The 12,103-nt window shown below is 38.4% G+C and overlaps 1 protein-coding gene across 3 annotated transcripts in view; it reads left to right on the top strand.

Annotated features, from left to right (window-relative positions):
• The window catches only part of USP37 (ubiquitin specific peptidase 37), an 86,726-nt gene that overhangs the window by 20,043 nt on the left and 54,580 nt on the right, over positions 1–12,103 (top strand). For all 3 annotated transcript variants that reach the window (XM_044241595.1, XM_044241593.1, XM_044241594.1), the window contains exons 8-9: positions 7,025–7,122; positions 8,438–8,522. In XM_044241595.1, the coding sequence (XP_044097530.1) occupies positions 7,025–7,122; positions 8,438–8,522 (183 nt within the window). The remainder of the gene's footprint in view (positions 1–7,024; positions 7,123–8,437; positions 8,523–12,103) is intronic.

Genomic DNA, 12,103 nt, shown 5'->3' with positions numbered 1-12,103 from the left:
AAAGTTTTTATTTAATTTCCAGTCAGCATTCAGTGTGATACTTACATGTACAATTTAGTGATTCAGCACTTACATACAACACCCACTACTCATCACAACACGTGTTCTCCTTAATCCCCAACCCCTTTTTAACCCATCTTCCCACCCACCTCTGCTCTTGTAACTATCAGTTCTCTATGGTTAAGAGACTATAGCCTGTTTTTTGATTTTCCTCTCTTTGTTCTCTAGATCGTTTCTTGAATTACACATATGAGTAAAATCATACGGTATTTATCTCTCTGACTGACTTATTTTGCCTAGCATAATACTCTCTGGCTCCCTGCACATCATTGCAAATGGTCAATTAGTACCATAACAAAAATCAGTTGATAGTCAAGGAACTGGTATTGTAGGTTAAAGGTCACCAGAAGGAAGTTGGGAAAAAGCTAAGGAAACTTTATGTATTTATGGGAATTTTTGTTCTGCTGCTATAACAGATGTAAAACTGAGTAGGTGATAGGACTGGTGTGACATTTGAAACTACAGTCACCATGGACTCAGATTCTTTCTATCTTACTGATCTATAATTCTTAATAACTAACGTCCACTTTGTGAACCAAGATAGCTGCTTCAGCATCCACTTTCATTTCTGCATGCCTGTTGGTGGGAATGGGGAAAGAAACAAAGGTAGGGCATATTGCTTTCCTTTATGCTGGAAATTGTACACACCACTTCAGTGCACATTGGCCAGAATTTGGTCATATGGTTATATAAAATTAGGAGAAACTCTGGAAAATATACCTAGCCTAGCCCAAATTCTGTTATGGCAGAATGGTACGGTTGTTATTTGGGAACAACGGACAGTCTGCTGTAGTTTACCCCTGTGGCCATAGAAATAGATCTGTTAATTGTTCTTTCCATATGTTTAGTCACTGTATCCAGTTCAGAGTCAGGATCTCTGGGTGATGTGCAGTTCTCTCCATAGGTCTAAATGTGCCTTCAACCATGTGCCTTATGGTCTGTTACCTAAAAAAACCCCTAAAAGCCAAGTTCGTCTGTATTCCCCACTCCCATCTCCATACATATATCATTATACATTGCTGCCATAGGCATAGGATAACCACAGTAAAAGTTTCCATTTAGGAAAGACAAGAATAGTAAACTTGAATTGCTGTTCTGTAGCAGCAATAAAATCTTGGTAGGCAAAGGTTGTGAAGACAGTGAAAGTAGCAGAGTAAGTTCTTGATTAGTCCTTGTAGCAAGCAGTCTCTGTTCTATCCTCTGAGAGAAACTCCCTTCCTCATTGTACTTCATTTGACTCCTAACTTTGTCTTCTGGTAGATTTCCTTTGTCTGTTATCTTTCAAGGCCATAGGTGAAGTGGATCTTGAAGACTGTTCTTGGGGCCTTGCAGCTTTTGTAGCCTGCTTCATGCTGATATAGTTCTGGGAGTTTGGAAGTATCCAGAAATCTAGGAGTTCTGGAAAGCTAGAAGTTTCTTTAAAGGTAGAGCAAACAGGATTTTACAGGCTTGAGAAAGAATTGGGGCCAAAATTTTTGTTGTTTGGATTTTTTGTTTTAATAAACTCTTAAGTTTTGAAATAATTTTAGTTTTACAGAAAACATATGAAGACAATATAGAATGTTGCTGTATACCCTTAATCGTATTTCCCTTAATATTAACATGAGTTTTTTTTTTCCCCCCACAAACTATTTCCTCAGTTACCTCCTGTCATTGCCTCAGTTTGAGAATCTGAAGCAATTGGATTTTTTTGATCCCATATGGTCTCAAATTGCCAGACAGTTTCAATTCTGGGCCTTACATTCCTTGATTGTAAGGTGGCTAGCCCTTACCCAAATTTATCTTTCTTGAAAAGGACCTTGCTGAAACCACAGAGCAGAGTTCTTATTGGTTCACTTTTAGAGCTGTAGGTTCAGTAAGTATGCAGTCTGCTTCTCAGGACTGCAGATAGCAGGGTTGTTTTGGTTTTTTAAAAATATTTATTAGAGGGTATTAGGGAGGGCACGTATTGCATGGAGCACTGGGTGTGGTTCAAAAACAATGAATACTGTTATGCTGAAAATAAATAAAAATAAATAAATAAATGATAAAATAAAAATTTTAAGAAGTGGAAAAAATATTTGAGTGTGCATGCATGCACGTATGTGAGTTATGGGAGGGGCAGAGGAAGAGGGGGAGAAAGAATCTCAAGCAGACTCCCCACTGTGTGCAGAGCCTGATATGGGCCTTGATCTCACAACCCTGAGATCATGACCTGAGTTGAAACCAAGAGTCAGACACTTAACCGACTGAGCCACCCAGGGACCCTTAGAGGTAACAGTTTTATAAATATTTTGGTGCAATGTAACAGTCCTCATTGGCTTTCCAGTATGTAATATCTGTGTCCTTACTCTCCACCTTTCTACTGTGGCTAGTGCTATGTAGTTCAGGCTTGTTATGGTAGCACCCATTCTAGTAACAGCATTTGTGGATTCAGGGACTAGTTTTAGGAAACAAAATTCAGTTACCTAGTTTACACACAAAGGTGTTTGCCTTTAGAGACTATGAAGTGATTTAGCCTGTGAGTTAAACTTTCAGAATGATTTTGAGAGCTGTGCCCCAGATCAGGTCACCAAAGATGCTGCTGGCTGTCATCAAAGTGAATAGCTGAGTCGGAAACTGTCATCTTGGAGCCATGCTTCCACTACCAAGATGAGAAATCTTTAAGGAGAAATCAGACACCTCCAAAATGATTTTTGCCATCACAGAGAGAACACATGACCTCTGCCTTACTTCCACTTTCCAGCTATTACTCAGTTATATGTAATTATCTTAATTCACATCTTGAACACATATCTTCTCTTACTTCACATCTTGAACAATAACTAGGAAGTGGAGTGTTTTAGCTTTCTGAGTTTCATGGAACAGATGCACCAAAAGGTAATTGTAATAGCGTGTTGCCTGCCAGTTCACCACATTCACCACACTTTGGGATCACCCCACTTTATCCACTTAGAATTCTGTCCTGTGAGCCCTGCATTTCTGATCTTTGTTCTGGGCTAATAACACTTCTCACAATATTACAGTTAGATTTTTTCAAGTTTGAGTTTCCTAGAAGACTTTAGATTAATATAGTTGTACAAGTGACTTGTTAAGAAAGTGCTCATAGGAGAGATCAAAGTGAGGAAAGTAAGACAGGGAAGGAGTGGAAGCTGGAAGCCTATGAGGGTGTCTTTTTCAGGGAGAGTAGGCTTCATCTTGATCTAGCAGGGGGCGCTGGGCCTGTTCCAACTTGAAGTGAGGAAGGGGTCTTTCATGTTCTCATACTGTTCCTTCATTGGTTCTGTGGCTCTGCCCATTGGGCAAAGTATTTTAAGTAGCCCAAAGGCAGTCCTCTAAAGAAGAACTGCAGATGTGTTGAAAGACATAGTCTGGAAGTGTGAACACTATAAAAAGGGGTCTGAAGGGCTCTGATAGAGCATAAGTATTAAGTTCATTCGCTGTTATCACAGATTCTTCACATTGATGCTGCCCAAATTCTGCATGAAAAAAAAAGGGAGGATTAGAGGGATGAGCAATAGACCTTTTTGTCCTTATTTGTATAGATAGCCTTGAGGTTGTAACCAATGTTATCATCTTTTTCTTCTGCCATTTATTCTAGATTTGCTGCATTCTCCATTAATACTTCTGCTGGTCTTGGTGATTTGCCTAGTGATATGACTAAGATCCTCATCCTTGTGGGGATGAGCCCCTGATCACTATGTGCTTGTGCCGGCGATGGTTGCTGAAATTGCCCATTTGTAGTTAAAACTGAATGTGACAAACACTAAGAGATTCCCTAGTAAGTCCCCGTTACTCCGTATTCCTCCTGCCCTCGTTACCTAGCATCAGCCATGTACCTCCTTATAATAATCAAAGTCAGTTACTTCTGATAGTATGGCAGTTCCTTTCTTTGCCTGATGCTCTACCAACATGAGGAGCCCAAAATGAGTAGCAGCCATAGCTATAGATTAAATGGGATTCTTACTGTTTCCACAGGTGAAAAAAAGTTCCCCCTCTGGGAACCAGGACCTGATTGTTTGATGTCTCTTTAGTGAAGTTCTCTGATGAGCATTAGTATGTGAAAAAGATCCTCACCCTTTGTACACATTTCCAATCGCTTCTCGGCCTTTTGGCTAATATGAAGTGTACACATTTCCATATGGCTATTCATATACCTCTTCCATAAATCATTTCTCCTTGATCTTTCAGGCTTGTTACTTTCAGGCCGCTGACTGTCCATGCAGATTTTTCTGTCTCTCCATCTTGTATCCAGGAATCCCTATCCAGGAATCCATGGCCTACTCTTTTCTCCACACAAAGTGGATAATGAAGTGTACCTCTCAAAGTCTGCACACTAGAGGCTTTCCTTTCACCGCTGTCTTTTTGGGCAGCCCCCTAATGGGTCTGTAATGCAGCAGCAGTTCATTTTTATCCTCTAGCAAGACAGCAAGATGATGTATCCATGAATTAGGCCAAGTTTTTCTTCTTTCACTTGGTTATAGAGAGTATTTATAAAGCCTGTTCTTGTTTCATATTCCTGCTTACTTAGAACTCATCCCAGATATATCACTTCCATATTAATGCTGCATTACTTTTGCAACTTCCTGGTCTTACGGCTCTTAGGGGATGTTAGCACCCAGTTCATGATGCCTAGCTCTGACTGATGACCCATAGTCATAGTCAGTCTCTTCCAGGCCTTAGTCCTATGACAGGAGTAGTGTTAAGGAGTGTGTACTTTCTGTGCTGGAAACAGCCTGGTCTTGTTCTTAAATCCTAAAGATCTGGGCTACAACTGTCTTTGGATGAGTGATTCTTCGTGGTATTTTTTCTTTAAGTTGGTAGTTGGCTCAACTGAATCTATCATTATCTCTGTTGAGCAGATCAGTACTCAGAGCAACACCCAACCAGTTCTGTAGTCTTTATGGTTATTATTCCATATAACATATATCAGTTACCTGTGGCTGTATAACAGACCACTCCAAAACTTAGTGACTTAAAATAGTAACTGTTGGGGCGCATGGGTGGCTCAGTCGTTAGGATTCTGCCTTTGGTTTAGGTCATGATCCCAGGGTCGTGGGATCGAGGCCCGTGCCAGGATCCCTGCTCAGCGGGAGGCCTGCTTCTCCCTCTTCTACTCCCTCTGCTTGTGTTCCCTCTCTTGCTGTTTCCCTCGCTCTGTCAAATAAATAAATAAAAACTTTAAAAGGAAATAGTAATAACTATTATTGCCCATGAGTTGATGGCGACTTGAGTGGTTCTGCTTATCAGGGCCAGAATTGGCTGATTGTGGCTGGGTTCTCTCATTTTCTCATGCACATGGTCAGTTGTTAGTTTGCTAGTCGCTGGTTGGTGCACAATGGCCTTACCCATATGACTGGCCATTGGCTGCCTATTGGTTGGGTGATGAGGGTGATTGGGCCATGTGTCTTTCATCATCTGGTGCATTGCTGAGAGCTATTCACATAGCAATGTCAGCGTTCCAAGAGAGTGAATGTAAATTTGCAAAGTGCCTGTAGCCTTACAATCAGGACTTACACACTGTTATGTCTTTTGGAGTCTGTTGGGGAAAGGAAATCACAAGGCCAGGCCCATTAAGGGATAGGAAAATAGACTAGATGGCGTTTCTTGATGGGGGATCTAGGGTCAAAGAAAGGAATAATTTGGGATGTATTTTTAAATTTTAAAATTTAATATTAATATTTATTTTAATATTTTAAAAATAAAATGTACTTGTTAAAAATGTACAGTTCAGTAATTTTGGGTAAATTTATTGAGTTGTGCAATTGTCACCATAATCTAGTTTCAGACCATTTCTGTAACCCCAATAAGATCCATTGTGTGATCTACCACATTTCTTGAATGCTAGAGATACTGCATGAGCCATATTCTCTTCTCGTTTATCCCATCCCAATTCACTACAGATGAAAAATCACAGTAATTGTAAACTATAAGGTCCCAAAGGTGTTATCGCTAGCAGTGGGATTTCTGTTGCTATTGTCAAATAAGTAGTCCAGTTCCAAAATACTCTCCATAGACATGTGCTTCCTAGGCCCATTTCTAGAACCAGCTGTTGTAGATCAAGTTCTCCAGAAGCAGACCCTGAATGGAGGTTTTATTAAGAAAGTACACCCAGGGGATACCAGGAAGGGAGTGGGGAAAGCAAGTCAGAATTAAGCCTGAGTGTGTTCTCACACGAAAATCAAGCAGAGGTTTATATAACAGAGGTTGATCTATGGGGTGCCTGGGTGGCTCAGTGGGTTAAGCCTCTGCCTTTGGCTCAGGTCATAATCTCAGGGTTCTGGGATCAAGCCCCACATCGGGCTTTCTGCTCAGCAGGGAGCCTGCTTCCCCCTCTCTCTCTCTCTCTGCCTGCCTCTTTGCCTACTGTGATCTCTCTCTGTCAAATAAATAAATAAAATCTTCAAAAAAAAAAAAAAAGAGAGAGAGAGAGAGAGATCTAATTCCAGAGAGAAAATCTGTTATATAAATTTCACCTTAAAAAACAAATTTTTTTTTTTTTCACTTTAACTTTTTCTAATCCAAGGCAAGTGAGCTGGGCTCTTTGACCTTACCTGTGATTCTCTCAGAGTGTAGGCAAAGGATCTCTAGTAGCTTGAGGACAGTCTGTGAAAAAGAACCCTAAGTACTCGCTGTCAAATACATACCTAAATTGGCGTGGAAGAGAGGACACAAAAATGGAGTAAGAGGGAATCTGGGTAGAGTATCTGCATTATGTGCCACAGGCTTTATGCACGATGGTCCTCCTAAAATTAGCACTTTTAATCAAAGTACGAGCATATCTCTGGTCCCATTCCACTTGTGTAGGTTCAAGTATTTGGGAATAATAGATGGGGGAAATGCGACTTAAGAAATTTTTAACTGTATGTGAAATGTAAATATTCTGAAATGATAACTATGTCTTTATACACCTGTGTGTGTGTATGTGTGTGTGTGTGTGTGTGTGTGTATATATATATATATTGAATTAAATCATTAACTGTAGGAACAACAAGGCTATGACAGATCCTTCCAGAAAGTATTTAACCAGCAGTAGAGAGAAGCAGCTGAGTTTGAAACAGTCAGAAGAGAATAGGACATCAGGTAAGTATTTGTTCTTAATATAAGATCCTCATTTATTATATGATGTGTTGTTTTAGACTAGAAATAAAAACCTAAACTGAGACATACCTCTCTACATTATTCAGGAGTACTGCTTGATTTAGTACTAGTTACTAGGTGCCAAATTTGTATCCAGTACTTGGCTAAAGTAGTAGAAATGTAAGGGAATTTTTATTCTTTTAACAAAGAATCTAACCTTTACCTTCTTCCCTGTTTAACTGCCTAAAATTAAACTCTTTCATTATCAAAAGTACCTGGATCATAGAGTGAATCCAAGGAGTTAAAGGGGCTGAAGCTGAATTTTAACAGTGTTGTTACATGTTAGAAGTTCCAGAAGATCTTGGAATTGTGGCCTAAAGCAGTTGTTAAGCTCACCTTGTACCCTGTTTTTACAAAAACTAAAAGTCCACGAATTGATGTCAGTGTTTCCCACATTTAACATACCTGTCTGATCCTCTGAACTCCTTAGAGACTCATCCGTGTGGCATTCATTTGAATGTTATATGTCAGCTGGAAATTAAATTGAAACAAACTAAAATATGGCATGATTTTGAGAGTTTAAGAGAATCCATTTGATTAGGACTCTAGGAACCTTCTTCTTTTAGTGGTATAGGATTGTGAGATCCAACTCCTCCAGAAAAAGGGATCTAATATAATTCTTACCTCTGAAATAATAATACATCACATTAACTCCATTTATGGGTTTTCAGCTTTTATAATCAACCTGTAATTAGAAAACAGAATGCTTAAAGATATAATAAGCCTTAATAATGTTGAAGTTAAGGTATGTCTTTCAAAAGTTGATGTGGAAGAGGAGGGAGAAGGAAGTAAGTGGTCATGTGATAAGAAGGTTCATAGAACCAAATGTAGAAGCTTTAAGTGTGTTAAAGTTACAAAGGTAATTAGTGAAACTAACAAGAGAATAAGGAGAGAAGAGAACAAGAATGGGGTGATGTAAATGAGAAATTCTAATTTTTCATAATGGAGGTAACTGATAACTGTTTATAATGAATAAATTAAATAGTAGAAACTATCTATATGAAAGAAATGAGGAAAACTTAGGTTTTAAGAAATGGTTAGAATTTAGAAGCATAATTTGTAGAGTTTTGGGGCAAGAGAATGTTCTTTGCTGTTAATAACATTTCCAAAGTGTTGATCTTTTAACATGCATCTGTATTACTTTGATGAAGAAAAAGGGGGAAAAAGAGTTAAATGTGAACAGGCCTAATGCATAATTTTATGACTAAGTGAACTTGAATGGTTGATTCAGGAATTAAATTTTTCCTTTTTCTTTAAGGGCTTTTACCTTTACAGTCATCATCCTTTTATGGTAGCAGAACTGGATCCAAGGACTACACCTCTGGTAGCACTAATTTAGACAGGTAAGTGTTGGTTATATACCTTGTGAAGAACTTGAAGTGCTCTCTTCTTCAGAATATTGAATTAAGGGGGTAGGCTGTCCATTATGGTCTAAGAGAATACTTTAAAATAACAAAATTGATGAGAATCTGAGACTCATGACATTTTAGTTAGATGGTACTCTGGAAATGTTTTAATTTTCAGATGTTTCTTTGAAAAAAAAATTTTTTTTTTTTTTTATGTTCATCAACAAATGAATGAACTGTGAGGTCTAGGGAGATTTGTACTGAGGCCACATGTTGTGACTGGCAAAGTGATCACATTCTAGACCAGTGTATTTTCTGTCATGCCAAGCGATGAACATATTAAGATCTCTCCTAAGGCATTTTTGAACTGCCTTCATTGCCTGTGTATTTGTTAAGCTACTACCAAAAGTTGAGACATTTTCTTTAAAAAAACAAGTTGTACACATTTTTACAATTAGTATCTTTTACTGAAAAAGGCTGCTCAGAAATTTAATTGATGATCCTATAGATAAAGTTTAATTTTTTTTTTGAGACTTACTGAATATAAATATACAAGACAACTGCTGAGTACTTGTGAAGAAGGTATGATCTTGGATTGTAGTCCAGAGGGACAGTGGTAAATACAAAAAGGTAAGTGTAATGGTGATGTATAATAGATAGGCTATATAATGACTTATGGATACTTTGGTTTTTAGTAGCATTTAATTCAAAGTAGTTAAAAAAAAAAAACCCTCAAATGATTGAGGTGAAGTAAAGAATTTGACACTGTGTTTTTAGGTATATTCAGTCTTGGGTGGTATTTCACTTTATAACTGCGCTTTATAAGTGCATGTAACTAAGTTATTGGGATTTAAGAGAAAGATATATATCTGCTTATTAGAAGATTCTTAGTGGTGCCTGGGTGTCTCATTCAGTTAAGTGGCTGCCTTCCGCTCAGGTCATAATCCCAGCATCTTGGGATCAAGCCCCACATAGGGCTCCTTGTATAGCAGAGAGCCTGCTTGCTTCTGTACCTCTGCCTGTGACACTATTTGCATTCTCTTATTACCTCTCTGTCAAATAAATAAAATCTTTTTTAAAAAATTTTTTAAAAAATTAAACTAAAAATAAATAAATAAATAAATAAAATAAATCCAAGTTTTTACAAAAACTAAATTTAGTTTGTAAATAATTAAATGTACAAATTCCCCTCAAAATAATAGAATTCACTGTACATCAGGTTGGCTAAGGGAAAGAAATTTTTTTTTAATGCAAAGCTTTGTTCAAAGATGAAGTGAAAATTTCCAAATCAGTGAGAAAAAACTGATACTGAGTAAAGACTGACGTTATAAGGCACATGGAAAACAGACTAGAGTCAAGTGTTTAGAAAACCAGCATGAGATTGGGAACTGAACATGACCCCAGGCCAGAATTTCGTTTCTTATATAAAGCTACAAATTCAGAACTGCTCTCTGTGCTGATAAGCCAAGGCAAAACACTTTGGGTTTGGAACCATAAATGTGCTGCTTGCCTAATGCTCCCTAAGCAGAGTGTAAATATACAGAAATGGGAATTTCAGTGACTGGCATTTGTGTTACCTGCATAGGGGCAGGAATTCTGAATCTCTCAAGTCCCATGCAGCTTAGAGGTCCACACTGTGGCAACTACTAAATAAGTCAGGAGTGTCTGATTGTGGAATGCAACACAGAGAGAAAGTGTTAAGTGTGCAGTGAAATGAGGAGAGTTATGTTGAGCTCTCTGGTGTATCCTCCATGTCTTTTTTTATTTTTTTATTTTTTTTAAAGATTTTATTTATTTATTTGACAGACAGAGATCACAGGTAAGCAGAGAGAGAGAGAGAGAGGAGGAAGCAGGCTCCCTGCTGAGCAGAGAGCCCGATTCAGGGCTCGATCCCAGGACCCTGGGATCATGACCTGAGCCAAAGGCAGAGGCTTTAACCCACTGAGCCACCCAGGCACCCCCCCCTTTTTTTTTAAAGATTTATTTTAGAGAAAGCGCATGTGCCAGGTGGGAGGGCAGGGAGGGTAGAGGGAGAGAGAAACTCTTAAGCAGATTCACCATTGAGCACAGAGCTGGATGTAGGGCTCTATCTGACAATCCTGAGATGATGACCTGAGCTAAAACCTAGATCTTAGTTGGCTAAGCCACCCAGGCACCCCTATCTACCATGTCTTAATAGCATTTTGGAGAAAATAAGGCCAAGGAACATAAAGACAAGGAATTTGTCAGAGAAACAATGGATGAAAATGATGAAAGTCCACACAGTGAAAAGCTTTAGCAAATAACCAAACAGCAGATATTTATAAAAAAAAAAAAAAAAAATTCCACATTGTAGATGAAATTTTAAAAGCTCCTTGAAGGAAAATACATCATTTATAAAGGGAAAGGAGATTGACATTTGCAACAACAGAAACGGAAGACACTGAAGTAATAGCATAAAAGAATTCTATACCCAGCTAAACTAAAATTCAAGAGTGCAGACAAATAATGCTGTTTTTAGATACAGAGACAGTTTATTCTGCAAGAAGCAAACTGAACAAAGGAAGGAATGAAAGTATCAGCAAAAAAATTATAAAAGCATATTTAAATATCTAAATACTTTTAAAATTCTTTTGTATAATTAATAAGTGCATATGGTAGAAACTTCAGAAGTTGCAGGGTACATGCAGTGGAAAGTAAATCTCCCTTTCTATTTTAATTCCTAGTTGTTTATTTTTCCAGAGGCAACTACTATTACTAATATCCATTAGGGATTATTTTATACATCTAACTAGTTTGATAGTTTTTATAAAATGAAGATACAATGGGCTTGAAAGCAAAAAAATAATAAAAATTAGACAATAAGGAGAAGTATAGGAGTGGGGTAGAGTGTAGGGCAATTAATACATTTTAAGTTACTTTTGAGAACTCAAGTAACACTTATTAAAAAGTTAAAGGTAACTTCCACTTCTGGCCAAGATGGAGTAAGAGGGACCAGATTTGCCTTCCTTCATGAAGCAACTGAGGACCTGGACAAAATGCATTAAATATTACGGGTCTCATGACATTGGACATGAGGCAGTGAAGGACAGTAATCCATGAGAGATGGGAAACAAATGAAATTAGCCTTAAGACTGCCCCACGTTGCTTCTTGGAGAAAGTTCTTTTGGCTGCCATGTAAGAAGGAGGAACCAGGCAGAGCCCTGTGCTCTTTCTGATTGAGGATATGGAACTAGGAGTCGTGGGAGGCCAAGGCATCTGGAATTCACAGAACAGAGACGAGAGGGGATAACTGCACAGAGCAAGAATGGCAGAGATCTGCAGAGGGTCCCCCTTGAGTATTTAGTTGACTGCTGATCAGCTTATACAGGAGAGAAAACTAGCCAAGGCCTGGGAAGGAAGTACCCACAGGATCTAAGGGAATAATATTTGAAGTTCACATAAAGCCAGACATCATTCCTTTTCCTGATGGCAGGAGTTTGCGTGCTAAGAAAGGTCTTGCCTCGTTGGCAAGGAAATCTATCCCTGAACTAACTGCTGCTCTGTACCCATATAAGAAACCTTAAAAGCAAAGACCCCAAAATACCATACTGTTTGCA

This window comes from Neovison vison, chromosome 3 (genome assembly GCF_020171115.1).
Source record: "Neovison vison isolate M4711 chromosome 3, ASM_NN_V1, whole genome shotgun sequence".
In the NCBI taxonomy this organism is placed as follows: domain Eukaryota; kingdom Metazoa; phylum Chordata; class Mammalia; order Carnivora; family Mustelidae; genus Neogale; species Neogale vison.
Note: the sequence above shows the minus strand (reverse complement) of the source record. Positions and strands in the feature narration are given on the sequence as shown.